The sequence below is a fragment of the Pongo pygmaeus genome, chromosome 5 (genome assembly GCF_028885625.2).
Source record: "Pongo pygmaeus isolate AG05252 chromosome 5, NHGRI_mPonPyg2-v2.0_pri, whole genome shotgun sequence".
In the NCBI taxonomy this organism is placed as follows: Eukaryota; Metazoa; Chordata; class Mammalia; order Primates; family Hominidae; genus Pongo; species Pongo pygmaeus.
Genome location: NC_072378.2, coordinates 157,470,392 through 157,492,621, shown reverse-complemented (window position 1 = coordinate 157,492,621; position 22,230 = coordinate 157,470,392). Strand labels below are relative to the sequence as shown.

General features: G+C 39.7%; 1 protein-coding gene across 8 annotated transcripts in view; it reads right to left on the bottom strand.

Moving 5' to 3' along the window:
* ARID1B (AT-rich interaction domain 1B) overlaps positions 1–22,230 on the bottom strand; it is a 433,023-nt gene that overhangs the window by 270,972 nt on the left and 139,821 nt on the right. For all 8 annotated transcript variants that reach the window (XM_054493038.2, XM_054493042.2, XM_063666760.1 and 5 more), the window contains exon 4: positions 3,758–3,868. In XM_054493038.2, coding sequence (XP_054349013.2) covers positions 3,758–3,868 — 111 coding nt within the window. The remainder of the gene's footprint in view (positions 1–3,757; positions 3,869–22,230) is intronic.

Genomic DNA, 22,230 nt, shown 5'->3' with positions numbered 1-22,230 from the left:
TGAAACGAGAAAATAAGTAACTGACAGCATCTTTTAGACATTCCACTGTGTCTTTAGCTTCAATGCTGGATTTATTTCATACCAATATTAGAGGTCGTGAAAGCTAAATGTGCTCAAATTTTAAGTGATAATAGTCTAAGAAAGAGAGCTCTTCAATGTTAAGATTTATCAATAACAGTAATACCAAGGACGTATAAACTAATATAACTAAACAGGGAAATGCTGTATGACTAAGAGGTATAGAAATAAGTGGACAATATTAAGGAGGATTTGTTCAGTGCTTAGGTCTGAGCCCACTAAGCAAAAAGTAAATATGACTGGTCATGGCTCCAAGACAACAAGAGAACAAGTTATAAATTTATCAATCATTTGCTTTCTGCAGATGATGCGAAGGTCTAAGTTAGTTGGAAAACATAACTGCATTGCCTACTGAAGTTCATCAAGAATTTAATGGCATGCAAATACAGAAAAACAAGTTCAAACAACAGTGAGGACAACTTGCTGAGGGATCAAATTATAGATGTAGCATAAAGATATTGGAAATCCCTTGATTTCTTATAATGCAAAGTTGTTACATTGTAACAAACATGCTAAAGAAAAATCTACTTAGGATACAGGTAGAAAATATCACATGCAGAAACATTACAAACCTATCTTTGTAAGCAAAAAGACTAAGAAATTACTACTTGAGAGGCATTCTTGTCATCGTCATTACATAAAATGAATAGAATAATTACACATTAGAATCACTATGCTGCATTTCGTAAATGGTACAGATAACACAATATACTTAATTCCAAATTACAAAACTACAGGTTTCAATTATCATAGATTGACTGTAGGTGAAAAGACAAAATTTATATCCCTGACACCTGAAAAGGAAAACCATAGCACAAGAGTAAATCTACAAAGGATCCAACAGCAAATTCAGATGTGATAACAAATACAGCTTCATGGGCTCTCCAGAATCAACCCAGCCAAGTTAGAGGACTACAGTATCTAATAAAAGTAACATTGTAAAATACAGACTATTAGAGCCATAACAGAGTATCAACAAATCATTCCCTGAAACCACAATGACCTTAGCTGTGTGCAACTTATTATAAGTATCCACATAAATAAAAATATTTGTAAGCCCCATATAGAAAGTTTTTACACATGCAAAGCCCTCGTGGAAAAAAAAAGTGGTGCAATAAATTTCATTTAAATACAGCCAAATTTCATCCTAACAGACTGGGGGTTTTAGGTATAGCAGGTTATCTTACAGTTTGTCCTTTATTCAGTGACTGAATCTTCTACATACTTAACATAAAACCTGGAAACTCTGCTCTCTAAAAATAGATTATTGAAATGTGCTTGAAGTACTATTGAGTCAACCAGCATCTTATTTATCTGTGAGTTACAAAACCAGAAAGAAAATACCAATTGGGGTATTTCATTAAAAAAAAAAACTTACATTATGGACAACTTTAAACACTTTTGGGAAGTAGGCAAGATAAAGGTTAAGGAAGATAGCTGTTATACATACATAACAAGACAGAAATAGAACAATTCAGAAAACATTTAAACAGTTCATGACTATATTCATTCATCTCCTAAATGCTTTCATCCACTCTTCCAGCAATCAACTTAAAAGCTCCTATCCCAGAGCAAACTCTTCAGTCAGTTATCTGAAACTACAATACTTCGTGCCATCCCTAATAACACTGTAGAGTTAGCTGAATGTCAACCATTCATTCCAACACAGATCCATGGCAAAAGGCATGTACTAGTGAGTGATGCTGAAGTTTCTGAGTAGATATGAAGAAAGCAGTTTACCACAAACTATTCTTATAGCTATGCAGAAAATCTGCATCCATTTACGACAAATTTACCAACTTGTGTCACAGTACAAAATCATCATCCAATGACAAATCTACAAGGTCGAGCATCTCCAAAACCACTAAAAAACTGTTAAAAAAAAAAAAAAAAAGTGGAATTCACTGTTTACCTGCTTCCCATGCATCTATTTAAATTTCATAGAACCACAAAAGCTAATTTCCAAATACTTGGCAAATGTAGTATTTATCAACAGCATGCATGCCTCTATCTCTCTCCTTCTCTCTCTCTCTCACACACGTACACAATACATGCTTACTAAGCTGTGAACTATCTGCTAAAGAAAGTTTAGCAGCATACAACACAAAATCCATTACCTATTTTCCTCCTTCAAAACCAAATACCTAGACAATAAATACATCAACACAACTAAAGGGGGGGGGGGGGGGGGGAACACCACAGTAAGATTTCACCCTCTCTCACATAAAAGTAAAAGGTATAAAAATTAGAGTTTCAAAAATATATCCATCAGATTCAAAGACAGTAGACATCCTGCGGTCATCACTTACCTTCTCTAAATCTGCATATACATTAAAATGTATATGGTATGGTATGCATGTCAAATGTCATGTTTAACATTCACTACAAATGTCTGTTCTCAAATGTTTAGAAGCAATATAATAAATCTAAGTTAATGCAAACATAGTTGAAATTCCAATTAAAATCATGGCTATACTGAATTCCCTTCTTAAAACAAACCTTCTCCATAGAAACTAGGCAATGACAACAATTCTTCAAATAAATGTAAAAATATTTATTTGTACAGAATTATTCTTTTTTTTTTTTTTTTTTTTTTTTTGAGATGGAGTCTCGCTCTGTTGCCCAGACTGGAGTGCAGTGGTGCAATCTCGGCTCACTGCAACCTCTGCCTCCTGGGTTCAAGCGATTCTCCTGCCTCAGCCTCTTGCAGATTTATTCTTTTAGTTAATAAAGAAGACTTCCTTTAAATCAGGTTATCTACAAAAAAAGGCAAATTAAGTAGATATGAACTATTTATGAGCATCAACATGATACCCCATATAATAGCCACTACTCTTATAAATAGAAACCCCAATCACCATATACTATTTACTGGTGGAAATAAACACCTTTGTCTTTTTTTTTTTTTTTTTTTTTTGAGATGAAGTTTCACTCTTGTTGCCCAGGCTGGAGTGCAATGGTGCGATCTCGGCTCACCACAACCTCTGCCTCCTGGGTTCAAGCGATTCTCCTGCCTCAGCCTCCCGAGTAGCTGGGATTACAGGCAGGTGCGACCACACCTGGCTAATTTTGTACTTTTAGTAGAGACAGGGTTTCTCCATGTTGGTCAGGCTGGTCTCGAACTCCCGATCTCAGGTGATCCGCCCACCTTGGCCTCCCAAAGTGCTGGGATTACAGGCGTGAGCCACCGCGTCTGGCCTCAAATTTTAAACTACTTTCTTTTGGGTGATTTCTCATTACATAAATAGAAAGTCCTAGAAGAAATTCAAATTACTATCAGGTATTTTATCTCATCATTTGTATCCTTTGCAAAGTGCAAATTTCTTTTAAGTTTTGACTCCTCTAAGGACACCTCTGTTCTGTATCGCTACCAAAAAGCAACAGCCTAAAGAAAGCTCAACTATACAACAGCAATAACCGCCCGCACACAAAATCGACCAGCCGCATAAAACCTTCCAACTGATGTCTACACTCCACAACAGAGATATATACACATGAAATAGACTTATCCAGGACTACAGAGCTCCTAAAAGGTAAACCTTGAAAAACTGACCACAAAATATACCTGAAATCTAGAAACTTCTCAATCATGTCATAATATAAAGTAGAACAAAAACAACAGCTCTTTCTAAAAGTCTTTAACTCATTACATTTCCAAATCAGCACAATAATGTCTTACTGGTAAACTTGATGGTCTTTCTTGTTGTATTAAGTTCAAGTCTTCATGGTTAGGTTTTCCGGGGGCCAGAGGAGGTTGAGTTCTAGTTCCATAGCCTTCCTGAGACATGTCCTAAAAAAAACACACAAACACAAAGCACTTCATAAATATCTCAATGAGTTATAAGCTTCTTCAGTAACTAAAATTAAACAAAAGCTTGGCTGAGCACAGTGGCTCACGCCTGTAATCCCAGCACTTCGGGAGATCAAGGCAGGCAGATCGCTTCAGCCCAGGAGTTCAAGACCAGCCTGGGCAACGTAGGGAGACTCCATCTCTACAAAAATAATAAAAATTAGCCGAGTGTGGTGGTGCAGCTACTTGGGAGGCTGAGGTGGGAGGATAGCTTGAGCCTGGAGGTGGAGGCTGCAGTGAACTTTGACTGCACCGCTGCACTCCAGCCTGGGTGACAGAGCGAGACCCTGTGTCAAACAAAACAGAACAAAACAAAACAAAAGCTTATCACAACCAACAACTAATGTTACATTTTAGCAGACGTATAAATATGTTATGGCTATAATTTAATACGTTATCAGAAGCAAAAATTTTAAAAAGCAGTGAATAATTAACAGCAGAAATATAAACTATATATACATATTATATATATATAAAATATATATATAATTAACAACTATATTTATTATGAGACCATACCAAGTACTGTATTTGAGTTTTGCAGGAAGAAGACTAGTTCATAAAAACGGGGAGGGAGGTCAGCTGTAGCCAAACCAAACTGTCTTTGAACCCAGAGCGAACCCAGAGCAAACCAAAAGCTCCCTGGATTGTTGAATTCCGATTTTGGTCAAACTGCCTTTAATATTACCTCAAAAAATTGAAATAACTAACGAAAACCTTACTTTCAACTATATCTTAACAGGTCCTCTCAATTACCCACAAAACAGCATAAATCATTATTAAGCTCATAGAATCCTGAGGTTTCTATAAAACCAATAAACACGCATATATAGAACTCCATATGTTCATGGGGAATAGTTTTCAGAGAACCACCATAAAGAATAAAACAACAGTGGGGAACAAAACACACCCAAAAAACCTGAATAGGCACAATAAACTTATAATTAACACGGCCTTTCTGGCATCTTGTCAAACACTCTTCCAAGAGGTATTCTGCACGGTTTCAGCACTGTGCTGAAATAATTAGCATATATAACCCAAATACCACACCACATTTACTGTATACCAGATCTCTAGCTACCTAACTGTGTATGCTCAGCTACTAAACATCCCACCATCACATCCCCCTGAAGTCAAACAGCAGGACAGAATTGTTAAATACTTGTTATAGCATGTCTCAATCGGCACTGAAAGTTGAAGAACCAGTTTCTAATTGAAGAGAAAAAAAGAATGGAAAATATTGCTTTAAAATAAAATTATCTCCCTTCCCTTGTCAGTTCAAATATGTGTTGGTATTAAAGAAACATCATATACAAGTTCTACTTCTGTTAAGTCCCTGGAATATTGCTTTAAAAATTAATGTTTATTACTTGAAATCCTATAAAAAGCTTCTGCTGTCCCACCCCTTTCTTGCACACTTAAAATTACATGGCTTCTTAAGCCAGGAAACTTTGGAGCAATAGCTGGTACCACAAAGTACACAAGCTGTACAAACTAGATTTAACCAGCCTAGTGTTGGTGCGACCTGCCTTTCAACACGCTCTGAAATACAGGAGCGTGCCAATAATTCCAGCTTTTCACATGTAGCCCTTCTTCCCTTTAAATATATCTCCATCAAAAAACAAACAAAAAACAAACAAAAAAAGCCTCAGACATTTAACCTCTACTAGTAATGTACCCAGTTCATATCATATTTTTCTAAGCGAATTCAATGCTATTTGTCCAGGTTTTTATTTGATAACAATAAGGTGAGAGTAAGCACAGGCAATCCAAGGACACTTAAAGAGTGGCTCTGCAATCTGGTTGCCAGCAGAGGGTGACAATTAAGCTTGTGGGGCACAAAAGCAAAGGCTGAAAGATTATGACCACTCTCCCCACCACCTTCCCCCTCAAACATCACGTTTCTTCCAGATCCTAGATTTCCACTTGTCACACAGACTTCCCGCTGGGTGCCCTGCAGGTTCCTTTCCATAAACAGCATGGATTTCAAATCAAGCAGGGCACAAGGCCTCTATTCAGGGGCCTTCACCCTGTTACAAAAAAGCACAAAGGTGCAGGACAGCCTCACAATGGGCAAACAAATGAGCAGGCCCCGCCTCCTCCTCCAACACACGTGCACAGAGTGTCTGCCCAATGCCTAGGCACTCTTTTTTTTTTAAAGTAAACTTCAGCTAGGAAATAGTAACAGGCTCAAAAGTCCTACGCATATTACCCTTTTATGTTTCTTTTTATTTTCTCTTCTTCACTCAATGAACTGCTTTCTAAAGAAGTTGAAAAAGATCATTACAACTATAGTGGATAAACATTTCAATTTAGACATCGTCCCCCTAAAATAAGCAACACAGACTAACAGACTACGAAAGCTATCAGAAAAATGTATTGTGGCCTTACATTTCACTCTTTAAGGCTTTAAAAGTTCAAAATAATTAGATGCCACCAAAATCTCAAATACTATTCCTAACCACAAGAAGCTTTCAGCTATTAAGTACAGTTGGAAAGAAAATCAAAACAAAATTTAGTGAGAACTATTGAAAAGGAAACGTGTTCTACCTCAGCTTATGTTTGAACATAAGTATTAATTTAATAAGGGAGTACACAGAAAAGGTGCCAAGTTTAAACCTATAACAATCATCAACTATATATAACTTACAGTGGGACTATAAAGTCTGTTTGGCTGCTTTAATAACGACATAAAAATATTCCATAAGAAACTTGAGCTTTTTCATCTTAAAAAGCTATATTTATTTTTTGGTACATACTTATTTTCATCTCAAGAAGAGCAAATACACAGTAAGAAGGCAATGACAGTATCAGAAAATAAAGAATATGTTCAGCATCATATTTTATAAACAAAGAAGCACAGCTTTACGCTTTAAAACATTACTGCCATCTTTGGTTATTTTTAAGTTTAAGCAGCCAGTGAACACCAGCGTGTAAACCAATATACACATATAAATAATTACATTTATCTGCTGTATATGTAAAAAGTCATAACTCTCTAGAAGAATGCCATATTGTGATAATACTGCAATGCACAAGAACCAGGCAATGGAAATGAGGTCTTCCCTTTCAGAATTCATCAGTACTATTTTTCCACATCTCACTCACAATCTTTTAACCATTGATGGACTCTGGCCTTAACCTTCTTTATGTTATGAGTCAAAGGTTAAAGGGAAACTGACTCACAAACAAAAGTGTGAAAAAAGTTTAGGGTAGTAGTAATTACACATTTGTTTCAGAAATTTTCAGTTTGGTATTTCTTCCCCCCCCCCCCTTTTTTTTTTTTTTTTTTAAAGAAACAAGGTCTCGATCTGTGGCTCAGCCTAATCATAGCTCACCGTAGCCTCTAAATCTCAGGCTCAAGCAATCCTCCTGCCTCAGCCACCGATGTCTCCCTAGAAGCTAGGACTACAGGCACATACCACTATGCCTGGCTGATTTTTTTTTTTTTTTTTTTTTTTTAAGACAGAATCTTGCTCTCGTTGCCCAGGCTGGAGTGCATTGTGCAATCTCAGCTCACCGCAATCTCCACCTCCCGGGTTGAAGCCATTCTCCTGCCTCAGCCTCCCGAGTAGCTGGGATAACAGGCATGCGCCACCATGCCTTGCTAATTTTTGTGTCTTTAGGAGAGATGGGGTTTCTCCATGTTGGTCAGGCTGGTCTCAAACTCCCAACCTCAAGTGATCAGCCTGCCTTGGCCTCTCAAAGTGCTGGGATTACAGGTGTGAGCCACTGTGCCCAGCCTAATTTATTTATTTATTTTAATATTTTGAGAGATGGGGTATCACTATACTTCCCAGGCTGGTCTCCAACTACTGGCCTTAAGTGATTCTCCTGCCAAAGTGCTGAAAATCAGGAATGAGCCACTGTGCCCAGGCCTCTTGTAACAAATGTCGTAGACGCCGACTGAATGCCTACGATGGGCTTATTCTATTCCCTTTGCTAGGTACTTGAACATATCACAGTATGAAATGAAACATGACCAGGAGGAAAACACTAGTATCCCACTTCTACTACAGGAAAGGGTAAAGATAACTATTACAAGGGCCTAGTAGAAAGGCCAGGAGCAGGAGTGCTTCTGTTTTCTTTCATTAGGAAATGAATAAAATCCTAATAGCAATATGTAACTTTGAATAAAATGTAGAATAACCAAAACGTCAAAGACACTTTTTAAAAAAATTAAAAAGGTAAAACATTCCCATGGTGTAAGCTTTGAATTTTTTTTTTTTTTTGAGACTGAGTCTCGCTCTGTAGTCCAGGCTGTAGTGCAGTGGGCGCGATCTCGGCTCCCTGCAAGCACTGCCTCCCGGGTTCAAGAGATTCTCCTGCCTCAGCCTCCCGAGTAGCTGGGACTACCGGCATGTGCCACCATGCCTGGCTAATTTTTTGTATTTTTAGTAGAGATGGGGTTTCACTCTGTTAGCCAGAATGGTCTCTATCTCCCGACCTTGTGAACCGCCCACCTTGGCCTCCCAAAGTGCTGGGATTACAGGCACGAGACACTCTGCCTGACCTAGCTTTGGATTTTTTTATTTACCTTTCTGTAATTTTTCAATGTGTTACCAAGTTTAAATGTGAATTTAAATCCTTTTTCCTTTATATACAACTACAGCATATTTTCTGTAAACAGCATATTGTTCAGCCTCTTAACAATATATTGTAGAGCTCATTCTATATCTGCAACTAAATATCTACTTTATTCTTTTTTTTTATGGCCACACAACATTGCATTATTTGTAGGTGCAGTAACGTATTTAACCAGTCACTTATTGATGTACATTTAGGTTGTTTCCAGTCTTCTGTTCTTCATACAGCACTATAGTAAGCATCCTTACGCATACATCTTCGTATGAAAATCTCTCTAGCATCAATCTTTACAAGTGAAATTTCTGTCAAAGGGTTGTGTATGTCCATTGTCACACTGCTATAAAGAAACACCTAAGACTGCATAATTTATAAAGAAAACAGGTGTAATTGGCTCACAGTTCTGCAGGCCATACAGGAAGCATGGCAGCTTCTGCTTCTGAGGAGGCCTCAGGAAGCTTCCAATCATGGTGGAAGGCAAAAGGGGAGTGAGGTGTCTCACACAGCGGGAGCAGCAAGGGAGAGAGCGGGGAGGTGCTACACACTTTTAAACAACCAAGTCTCATGAGAACTCACTCACTATCACAAGAACAGCACCAAGAGGATGGTCTGAAACCTTATTCAAGAGAAACCGCCCCCACGATCCAGTCCTCTCCCACCTGGCCCCACCTCCAACATTAGGGATTACAATTAGACACGAGACTTGGGTGGAGATACAGATCCAAACTGTATCAGATTGCTACGTTTGAAATTTTAATATATACTGGCAAATTGTTCTTAACAAAGGAAGTGTCAATTTACACTTACAGTCCATCATTCTGGAATAAAACAAAACTTACTCCAGGTGTCAAACTACATCATAAAAAGCAGCAAAACCAGAGCAGGGGATGAGTGGGAAGATAGGTAGACAGTAACCAAAAAAACCAAGAATTTAAGAGCATATAGACTATAAACTAACAGATGATGGAGGAATGGAGGAGGGGAAGGAGCACCTTGGTCCTTGACAAACAAATGGCAATGGCACCTAGTAAGAGGTCAGTGAGGAGGCCTCTAGATGCCAGCAAAATCCAACAAAGAGCGTCAGGTCAGAAACAAAATGCAACACAGCCTCCATGGTGTCTGGATCTGGAATAAGTGCTAACTGTCATGTTATTTAAGAAAAGTTTTTCCAATCCTCACATCAAGTACAGATATGCTAGGAAGAGAGTTAAGATGGCCACATTGTTATTATCTTGCAATAATTCAGAATGAGGGAATGAATGACGATTTGAGTAGTCTCAATAATTTCTTGAACCTTTTCTCTTTGTGCTTTGGAAATTCCCTATCACCAATTCCATATCCTAAAACGGAAACAGAAGCCTATCCCCAACAGGTGAGGGTGGGGGAGAGGTGGCTGCGACCACTTCCACAGAGAGGATGCCTGGTGGTCACACAGCCTGCCACGGTTCGTGAAATCATCCCTAGGCTTCAGACATTTGGCGTATTATTGACCTCCCTCCACTTTCTGTGGGTAGATGAATTTAAAATATCATTTCCAAAAGGAAAGCGATATAAATCCATACAACATGCACATCAAGGATGGCATGCTCAGCCCTTGTCACCTGAGGAAAGCCCCAGTGACAGCTCACATTCGCAAAAGGGGACTTGTGACAGGTACTGTGCACAGAGGTAGTGTGCACAGAGGTACTGTGCACGGTTCGTCCTAACGACAACACCACAAGATAGTTGCTATTGTTACCTCGTTTTTTCCTACCAGGTAACAAAAACTGAAGTCATTTGCAGAGCTAGCTTATGAGCACTATGCTGGAGTATCTGAAAGTGATGGATATCTCTTCATTTCTATAATAACTACACTAGAGACAACTGGAAGCTTCAAACATCATCACATAATAAGGGATTGAATATAATTTTAGCTTTTTAAGGTTTTATCCTGGGCTTCATATATTCCCCTAAATTCTCTTTTGAAAAATTATAATCTTAAGTAGTTTATACGTGGAACACTTCTAAAACATCAATTCCAGTACCATGAATAAGTAAGAAATGCTAACATGAAAAATTCTCTTCCACAGGTGTGGAGGCAGGGCCACACTCCTTATCATCAAGCATTACTAGAAGCCTACAGGCTGGCAGGTGAGCCAGGTGAAGGGGCCCGCCTGCCAGATTACATTCTTTAAGGATCCTCTACCGGCTCTTCTCTTTCTCCCTGTCCTTTAAGAATGGGGGCCCCTCGAGTGTCTGTACCCCAAGGACTCCATGTGGCCCCCTGCTTGGTGGTGATTCCCAAATCTCTACAGGAGGTCCTTAACTGCATCCTTAATGTTTGGAGACAGTGCTTTGCACTCATTGGGTCAAGAAATGACCCTCCCAAATGACCCCACAGACCTGTTCCTTCTCCCTTGGGCCCCCACCTCACCGAAGGTGAGCACCCAAATGAGATTGCTCAGAGCCACCCCACACAACTCATTATCTCTTCTGCAATCTGTGCATGTCTGACACATCACCAAAGCCCAAATCATCATCCAGTCCACCCCCTTCCTCCTGATCCAACGGCCGACACCTGCACTGCGGTCAGTGCTGCTGACTTCCTCAAATACAAGTGCTCGGAAAACGCCTCCCGAAGGCCTACAGAAGGAAGTCTAAGTCCCAGTCTGGGCTCAGAAGAGCTCTTCAGGCACCCTCCAGCCGCCAGGTCAGCTTTCACAGGGCCGGCCCCAGGGTGTGGGACAAAACCGTGCTTCACCTGTTCAGCTGCTCAGGTCCCACGGGCCATGCGGCCACTGCTCCTTGGTGCCTTTCAGCCGGTCCAAGTGGATGCCCTTCCTCCTCCTTACTGTCCTCAAGATCCTGCTAGAAGTTAACCCTGTCACCCTCCAAAACAACTACCTCAAACCAACTTCAAATGGGCTCCTCTTAAAGAACTTAGAATGCCATATCTTAACTATTTGTTGTGTATCTCAAACTGGACACCATTTCTCTAAGACAGGGATGCTGTCGTCTTGAATTCCCAAGGGCCCAGCAAGGATGGGTACTGGATAAAAGCCAGGTGAACGACTGAATGGTTTCTATGAGCTTATACTTAGAATTAGACACAGCAACACAAAAACAAATGTATAAGGACTAACACATAAAACTGAACAAAACTTGGGCACACATCCAAGAATATTTATCATGTTAACAGCTACTTTGCCTGGTAAATGTGCTACAGAACACATTTCGCTGTTTGTTACCGGCAGTCTTATGGCAAAAGGATGACTGCAAAATAATGCAGTAAAAATATACTGGAAATTAAGACTGCAGAGAGCATCAATGATGCCACCAGAATGAGGGTGGTGGGGGGGGGGGGAATCAAGACATTTGATGCTTACCAAAAAACAGATCAGGAATAAAATATCCTACCTCCCAAAAAATGATGAGTTTGACAAAACCTGCAGATCAAACCACTAATTTATAGGAAATAAAAAGGTCCAAGCAACATGTTAAACCATTGCAAATCAATCAGGAAATCCCAGGCTGTGGGAATCTCTACTAGACAAATGTCCCAGTTTCAATAAATAAATGGCAACAGAAAAAAATAAAAAGTGAGAGGACGAGAAGGAGAGGAGATGGAGGAAAATCCTAGAAATGAAGGGTAATTAAAAGATAACAACAAATTGTTAACACTGGACTTTATTTGGATCCTGATTCAAACTACGCCACAATGTAAATTAAACAACAATATATATTCCATTTATGAGATTATTGGAAATTTGAATACTGGATAATTGATATGAATAAATTATATTTTAATAGCAATAACTGTACTATGTCTCGTTTTTAAAGTTCTTTATCTTTTAAAGGCACATACGGAAATATTTACCAATGAAATGATACAACATCTGGGCCAGGCACGATGGCTCACACCTGTAATATCAGCACTTTGAGAGGCCGAGGCGGACGGATCACGGTGTCCGGAGTTCGAGACCAGCCTGGCCAACACGGTGAAACCCTGTCTGTACTAAAAATACAAAAAATTAGCCAGGCATGGTGGCAGCGCCTGTAATCCCAGCTACTCGGGAAGCTGAGGCAGGAGAATCACTTGAACCCAGGAGGCGAAGTTGCAGTGAGCCGAGACCTCACCACTGCACCCGAGCCTGGGCAACAGAGAGAGACTCCTTCTCAAAATAATAACATCTGGAATTTACTTCAAAATAATAAAGGGGGCAGGGGATGGGGGGGTGAGAAGGGGGAGGATAGAGGTGAAACAAGATGAAGGTGGAGTGACGTGTGCCAGATTCATTACACCATTATCTATTTCTGTTTACGTTTGGAAATTTCCTTTTAAATGAAACTGAATGGAGTTAATGGTATGAAAGGCAACTTCATGAACCTAGAGTGGGGCTGAGACTGACTCTGGCTTTCATCTGAAAAACTATGCCTCCAACCTCCTCCCCTGTGAACACACATTAAGCATTAACCATAGAACTTTCAATCTTTCTGTTTCATAACGCCCCCACCTATTTTTAACATGTTTGCTGCACTATTAAATCCTAATGCTTAGCTGTCTTAAACAAAACAAAACAAAACCCTTCCATGATCTTAAGCAAATTAACCTTAACAATTTCATTTTTCCCCTAGGTTCCCAAAGTAAAACCTGCTCTTCTTGTTGACTCAGTGATCCTTGTTCAATCTTTTGATCTCAGCTGAAGGTGCCCTCCTAGCCTAAATCTGACACTGACTTTATCTTAGCCCCACCTCTTAAAGGCCTGGTGTCCTATTTCACCAGCTCCAAGAAGCCTTATGCAGCCATGGATCTCTTCTAAGGACCTTGAATCTTTGAGTTCAGACAAACCCAAATTCAAATGCCAACTTCACTATTCATCAGCTGTATGACTCCAAACAGCTTAGTTTCCTATTCTACCAGCCATATTGGGTGGCAATGGCCTATGCAGACTACGAGTGCATCACATCCGCCTTCAGTCCTCCTGCTTGTCTATCTCAGGCTCATGGTGCTCAAAGAACAGGGGTGGAATGGGTCTCTTGCATATGCCATGATGAGTACTGTTCATTATCTGTTCAGAAGACTACTAAATCCCTTTAATTTTTCCCAGTCCACATCGATAGTTTCCCTTCCCCTCTGCTCCAAAAATCTTTTAGTTTAGATAAAAATCACATGTCTAAACTGCAAATGCTTTTTAACTGCAACTAATTCCAGAGGCCAATTAGAAGCTTAAAGCCATATTCCTTCTAATAAACTATATATATTATTGATGAGTCCAAAGAATATTCAGGATATTTTTTATTTTCTATCAATTCAAAGGAATATTTCCAGACTTTTTTAAAACCTTTTTATAATTTTCTTTTTTTTAGAGAAAGGGTCTCACTGTGGTGCCCAAGCTGGACTGCAGTGGCACAATCATAGCTCACTGTGACCTCAAACTCCTGGGCTCAGTGGATCCTTTCTCCTAAGCCTCCTGAGTAGCTGGGACTACAGGTGTGTGGCACCACACCCAACAAAAAACCATTCTAGAAAAAGGACAGGCTTGTATAAGCTACTTCATGATGCTTTCTTACTGATAAGTCTCAGTCTTACTGACAAAGGACTCAACACTGCAAAACGCCTGCAATTCACAGAATGTCACCATGGCACACGACACTCATGTAAACAAGGACCTGCAGTCCCTGGCTTCAGTAAAGAGGAACCCCGAGGGGACTGGGAAGAACAGAACAGAGCAACAGCAAGAGCAGCCGTCTCCCCTAAGCTTTTAAGAAGCAAGAATCCTGGAGGCTGCTAATTTATATTCGAAACTTAAGACAAGCTTTTAAATTTGCCTTCTTTCGTAAGAAAGAAGTTTTCGTAAGACTTCTCCTAAACTAACAGTGGGCTCAGAATGAGAAAGGACACCACAAGTTTGCCTAAAATTAATTTTCCTAAAATAATCAACATAATGATAGGCAAGACTAAAGACTAGTTAAGATTTTTCATAATGAATGTATTTTAATAAAGTGATAAAGGCAAATGAGCCACAGTAAATGTTCTGCTCTCTATACTCTTTGTAGGGAAAAAGTAATGTATCTAATAATTTTTAAAAATCTGTACAACATCCAAGAATCTCAACTCCCTATAACCTATTACCTAAAGAATTCCTTTCCTCGTCCATAAAACCAAGATACAGTAGCTCCCCACCACCCTTACCCGCGGTTTTGCTTTCCATGATTTCAGTTACCCATGGTCAACTGTGGTTCAAAAATATTAAAGGGAAAAAATTCCAGAAATAAACAATTCACAATTTTAAATTGCCCGCCTGGATGTGACTCCTTCCTTTGTGCGGCAATCCACGTTGCAGGTGCTTCCCATCCACTGGTCACTTAGGAGCTGTTACCAGATCCAGTATCAGTGCTTGTGTTCAAATCACGCTAATTTTACTTCATAATGGCCGCAAGGCGCCAGAGTAGTGATGCTGGCAACCAGTCAGCCAAAGAGAAGCTGTAAACTATTTCCTTTAAGTGAAAAGTTCTTGACTTAATAAGCAAAGAAAAAAATAGCACATCCTGAGGTTGCTAAGATCTAGGGAAAGAATGAATCTTTTATCCTTGAAACTGTGAAGGAAAAAGAAATTTGTGTATAGTATGCAGAGTTCAGTACTATCCACAGTTTCAGGCATCCACTGGGGGTCTTGGAACTTACCCCCATCCCCTGGCTGACAAGGGGGACGACGATATAAGGGACCTGCTACTAAGACACAGGAACCTACCTTCTAAAGTTGTATTCATGATCATGACACACTGCCTTCAAGCAATTAGCACTGTGCCTGGCGCCATTTAAATGTTCATAAATGTCAGCTATTGTTATTTTTAAAAGCATATTTAAGAATGAGGATCAGTCTGGGCACCACAGATTACACCTGTAATCCCAGCACTTTGGGAGGCTGAGGCAGGAAGATCGCCTAAAATCAGGAGTTCAAGACCAGCCTGGCCAATGTGGTGAAAACCGTCTCTACAAAAATTAGCTGGGCATGGTGGCGCACACCTGTAATCCCAGCTACTTGGGAGGCTGAGGCATGAGAATCACTTGAACCTGGGAGAAAGCAAAGGATGCAGTGAGCCGAGATTGCACCACTGCACTCTAGCCTGGGCAAGAGGGCAAGACTCTGTCTTAAAAAAAAAAAAAGAGAGAATCAACTAATAGAACTTTATCCAGTGGCCATGATGCTGACGACAGTGTTGGTAGTAACAGCAGCTGCTAATAATTCTACATCACACCATCTATCAGGCACTCTCCTAAGTGCTTTACTCATGCAATAAACTCTTGATTTTCACACTGACCCTATAAAGTAAGTACTGTTTTACTTATGAAGAAACAGGTTGAGTAACCTGCCAAGGTCACTCAGTTGGCAAGTGGTGGAGCAGGGATGGGAACCAAGATATTCTTTCTCTAGAGTGTGTGCACTTAATGAGGCTCCCACCCACCAGATAAGGAGGCACTTCTGGACCCTACCTGACAGCTGACAATTCCCAACCGGAGGTTGGGGTCCAGGAATCTGAATTTCCCAGATTTGTCTATAAATTTCGAGGACTGTTGATTAAATATAGTGTCATATTTTCATTAAATTATGATAATTGAGTCCTACAATGTGGGGTTTTGGATATTACTCCATTACCTAGCATCTGTAGTAGGGCATTTTGCTGTAACATTAACAATGGCTTATTTCCCAGGTAGATACCTGTCCACCCACCCTTCACCTACCCTCCTTGGGCCAGGGATGGTGTTATTTGTCTTACTGTGGTTAATGCAAGCACATCATCATCAGCTTTTCAATGACATGGCCCTGCACTGGCATCTCACACTTGGAAGGCTGACTCTTGCTCCAAGAACCCAAGCCCCTTCTTCTCCCAACCAAGAAGTAGACTACTTCCGGCACATGAGCCACCCACCTGGAGGGCCACAGGGGGCCTTCGGAACTAGCAACATCAGTTCTTCCTACCCCATGCTGGGACCATAACTCATATCTAGGGCCTGAATTCTTGACCTGGAGTAGAAGGGCTTTGAACACTCCCCTGAGAATACAGCAACTCTGTGATGCATGTATTTGTCTGGGAGGAGAATCTGTAGCTTTTACCAGATTCTCAAAGACTCCAGAGAGATTAAAGGGTAAGAACAGAGATAATCAACAATGGGATTTACCAAAACTGAAAACATCATAATTTCACAGAGATGTTTTGAACCATATTAGCTGCAAATAACCACATTCAACATTGTAATACTTTTCTAAATTACTGAAATACAAATAAAAATTACTTAACAATTTGCAAATATGCCATTAGTATCTAAATTAAACATGCAATAAAAGCCCAGACTGCTTAAGTAACTCTAGTCTAAAGAGCTACCTAGGCCAGGCATGGTGACTCACCCTGTAATCCCAACACCTTGGGAGGCCGAGGCAGGCGGATCACTTAAGGTCAGGAGTTCGAGACCAGCCTGGTCAACATGGTGAAACCCTATCTCTACTAAAAATACAAAAAATTAGCTGGGCGTGGTGGCACGCACCTGTAATCCCAGCTACTTGGGAGGCTGAGACAGGAGAACCGCTAGAACCTGGGAGGCAAAGGTTGCAGTGAGCTGAGATTGCACCACTGCACTCCAGCCTGGACGACACAGCAAGACTCCGTCTCAAAAACAAAAAAAAAAGGGCAACCTATACAGAACCCCTTACGTTATTATCCACACTCTTTACTTAGATGAATACCATGGGGGGTTGCAAGTGGCATGACAGTGACCTGCTGAGACAGAACTCCTGAACCCATGTGCTGGATAAACAGGTACAGACCTTCTTTTTGCCAAAGAGAGTGAAGTAAAGCGCCAGAAAGATCCTGCCTCAAAAGCCTGTCTTGCCAATTCATCCCTAAAACTGTTGAGGGGGTTAATCTCAAAAGTTGTCTGATTTCTCTGTGAAATGCCTATGGAGTGAAAGCTAAAATAACTGAAGGAAAGAAAAAGAAAAAAAAAAAAGCTAGAGAAACAGAAGAAACAGCCAAAGACAATAAAAGATAAAGAAGATTCTGTTGTTTTGCATTGTATCAATAATGCTTTCAAAATGCAAGAAGCACAAAGGATTCTGCTGAATTTTTTTTACAAATATGTATTACTTTTTGAACTTTTTACAAGATGTTAAAATGGATCATTTGATCTACTAAATTATCTCTTCCCCACTCTAAGAGTACAGACTTTCAGAAAAACAATATACTAAAAAGAACTTAGCATCCAATTAGTATCAACTTTACCAATCTTCTACGAAAGTAGGCCACAGGCATTCCCCTTCTCCAAGAAATGGCAGAAAATGTGAATTTTTTAGAGATTCCCTTACATTTTGTGTGTGTGTGTGTGTGTGTGTGTGTGTGTTCCCATCGAGTGCTGCTATTATTGTAGGAGATTTTTTACCTTTTAAACAGTCAGATTTCCATTTGGGAAAAAACATAAAGATGACTCCAGAAATTTGAAATTATCATCAAATACATCAAAATTAAATTAAAATAAAATTTATTTCTTTACCCACTTTATTTATTTCTTTAGTCACTTTATATTAAATACCCCCAACTTTCCAAGGAGGGCAAGCTATATATTCATCCCACTTTATGCTAAAATGAACACCTCCAACTTTCCAAGCAAGGTGAGTCACATATTCATCCTGAAGTTAATCCCCACTGCTCTTCCATAAGGAAAACAGACATGAGAACCATTGCTTTGAAGCAAGGATGATGCACCAAATATTAGGCAACTGGTAAAACAGTGGGGTCCTGGGTCCTGGAGTCCCCCTGCTAATTAATTAATTAATTACTGCCTGTAATCCCTCAGCTACTCAGGAGGCTGAGGCAGGAGAATCACTTGAACCCGGGAGGCGGAGGTTGCAGTGAGCTGAGATCGCAACATCGCCCTCCAGCCTGGGCAACAAGAGTGAAACTCTGTCAAAAAAAAAAAAAAAAAAAAGAAAAGAAAGAAAAAGAAAAGAAAACCACAGCTGTGTATATACCAAAGGGACTTCCCTGCCTGACTTCCTGACGCCATCTTCTTCTGCCTCCCTAGGCTAATGCAAAGAGACATAAACCCATTCCTCTCCCAAAAGCCTAGCACTTTGGGGAAAATCAATCAGTGACCTACAGCTAGTTCTGTTCTTTCTTTTGCAGAAAAAAAGAAAAAGGTGACCACTGCCCACATTAGCAAATGCTAAAAATAATGCTACATTTCAAACATCTGAAGATAATCTTCCTCTGGAATACAATATACACAGAGCTTGTTACTCTAATTAAAAATTTTAAAAATCAAAGAAACTGATGAAGAAAGAACTTTAATATATGTATAAATTATGTTTTATTTCATTTTTCATAGTTTAACATATTGAAATGAGCATGTTAAAGACAAATGAAAGCAGCTGAGAGTAGCAAAAAAACAATCCAGGAAAAAAATAATTCCCCAATTTCCCTTGTGTCAGAATATAAATATCAAGGAAAGAGAAGAGAATTGAGTGAATATATAATGAGCCTCGATGATACTTTTAATTGCACACTGCATTCTCTTCCCAACTTCATCCCTCAATACCAGTGGGGGCAGGAGCAGGGTATCAGAGAGGAAGACAGATGGACTGTCAGGCCCAGGGAGCTGAAGGGGAGGGAAGTGAAGGGGTGCAATGAGGAGGCTTGCTCGGAGAGCACCAGTTCTACCCAACTTTCTGGTTTAGAAGAGCAGGCTTCTTCTTCCACTGGCTGCTGAGTCCAGGGAACTAGGACTAAAAACTAGAGAACAAGGCAATGTCCACTCATGCATGAAGACATCTGGTTCAATTCCATAAATCCTCCTCTGGCGGGAGAGAGGGATCACCTACCTACAGTTAGTTATAGCAGTGTTAGGATCAGAGAAGGAGGTGAAGCTTAATTGCTCTTTTGACTAAACCCTCCTCTTCAGGTGTTTGAAGTTTTTCTTTAGCCTTTGATGAAATATATCATTCATTCATTCATTTAAAGAGCCAAGGTCTCACTCTGTGACCCGGGCTGGAGTGCAGTGGTGCGATCAGAGCTCACTGCAGCCTTGAACTCCTGGGCTCAGGGATCCTCCTGCCTCAGCCTCCTGATCAGCTGGAGCTACAGATGTCTGCCAACACGCCCAACTAAGAAATACATCTTCAACAATCTAAGGTTTTCCTCTCCTGCCTCCACGGTAGACAGTCATGCCCAGCTGATGTGATCTCCTCCACATTTCAGTTAAACTGGGCTAAGCAGCTGCCCAACAGTGTGTGAGATGCTTCAGACCAGGACACAGCTGGCCACACACTCCAGGCCTGCCTGGCTTCCTGGCTATTCTTCTCAGGAGGAGCCTTCCATCCCCTTTCTAAAATTAGTATTGAAAATATTATGACTATATAATTCCTCACTTCCTGGTTTTAATTCTGGTACTAGAAAGAAAAAAAAACTTAAAATATATGTTAAGTATGAAAATGAATATATAGCATTATCAAATTATGATCCAATGCAATTAAATTCCCAATTATACTTTAAAACATATTTAAAAACACTGAAAGTTTTCCATTAAAAGCCAAAAATGCTATGATACTAGAAGTGATGTGTATAAAATCTGAGGATTTTTCTCTTGCTTTCTTCTGCCACTATTAAGGAAAAGCAAAGGCCCAGGCAGACATAGTTGCAACTAACTACAGATTCACCCTGATTTCTACAGCAATTAATAAAACCAAATTCATGCCAAAAGACATTCTAACATTCTCAAAATGTTATTTTTCTTCATTCTTCAATGGGTCTTTTTTTCTATTTTTTTTATTTTAAGAAGCTTTTAGGAATAACGCCACCAAAACACACAATAAACTGAAACTGTTAACGCAGCAAATTACACCTACATTCAAAACGAGTGCTGAGCTTTTACTATACTAGTTTTTCCCTCAAGGGAGAAAAAGGGAACAGAAAGAGGGAGGTCACTACTCCTCATTCCCATCCTCCTGGCATCAGTCATCCTGTCAGAGCGAGCGCAGGCAGGCTGGCGGCTCCTGCAGCCTATCTAACCCCACCTCTGTGCTCCCAGAACTGGCCCCAACACAAGGTTAGAAGCCCCAAGTCAACAATCAAGAGTCTAGGAATAGGCCTTGCTCAGCTACTAAGTGACACAGAAGTTGTCTCCTCGGATGCTTACAAGCTCTTTAAACTTAAAAGGAAATCTCCCTCAGCAATGGTTCAAAGCCTGAGACAACTGTAGCAAGAAGAAAGAAAGATTCAAAATTCAAACATAACCCAAGTCTTCACTAATAATATCCTTTAAAACAAAGAATAACATTAATTAACTACATTCTGGTTTTTATTGAGTTAATAGACTGTGTTAATATCTAAAAACTAAGCAATTAATGGCAACAAACTATATATGTCCTTGTCTTTGCACTTCTAATAAAATCTTAAAATAAGTGAAATGAACACTTCAGTGGCTTTCCACAGGCCTTGTAAGGTTAATTTTCCCCCAAAATCTGCAGGATTGGCTTATAAATTAAATTTTGGTCTTATTGCTATATAAGAAACAAATTTGCATAATACAAATAACAACGATATAAGGAACTGTTTACCCCACAATGGATCACAGCCTCTGTCCCTAATGTGACTTCTGTGTTCCTTCAATGACTTGAGTGGCATGCTGTTACAAGCTTTAAATCAAAAATATATTTCACTATGTTTTTAGCTTTTAAAAAAGTATTTTTTCTAAGTTAAGCTCCTTTGAAAGATTTTGCTTATTATGTGGATTATGATGGATATTTTATGTTAAAAAATTGAAACTTATTTTACCCCCATGTTCAGTACTATTTCCTTCTTTTCCAAATGATTGCCCATGTGCCAAGTACTTTCAGTTCACGGCATCTCTTTTAAAAAATGCTGACCACAAAGATGTCTGAAGAAAGATATTTTAGAAAATATAATTTAAACACCCATCTGCCTACTCTCATAAAAGTAGACTCAGATTTCCACTTGGTCCAACTACCAAGTGATCTACTGCTAGAAGTTAACTGCTAAACTGGTACTATTTTCTGTTTTAAATGATACTGAACAATAAATAACCTCATTTCATTTTTAATCACTGAGGCAAAGGCAATATAAATCACCAGTTCCCATCATAATATGCTCCATCTAAATGACCCTGACTGTTAACTGACCTCACTGTCTAGTTCAGTGTCTCTCAGGAATGGGCATCCCCTCTATTTTCACTAACAAGGAACTGGCCCTATCCCAGGATCACTTCTTCTCTCACCAGCAAAGTCTTCCTCATTCTTCCAGACTTCCTCTGAGACACTTTTATCAACAACATCCTCTCCTAAGCCTCACAACACTAGAATCACATCTTGAAACACACCCCTCCCACGGCACTGTCAACCCTCCTATTCAACCAGGGGCTGGCTCCTTTAGGTCAGCAACAACGTCTGATTCAACACTAGATTCCCTCATGCAAAACAGTCCCAAGCCCAAAGGGGCTCATAAAATGGTTTATGTTTTGCTTGTCCAACAGACCCTGAGGTAAATAAGTACACTTTCATAATACTCATTATTTCTCTTAAGAATCCGAAACAACTATATCAGCTTGAAGAGAAACTATAAGTATAAAAGCAAAGTTTGAAATTATGTCACTGCTTTACACTAAGGTTTTTTAAAAAGATCCATACTCTCTCTAAAAAAAAAAAATGGTGACTTCTTAAATGAGGTTACTT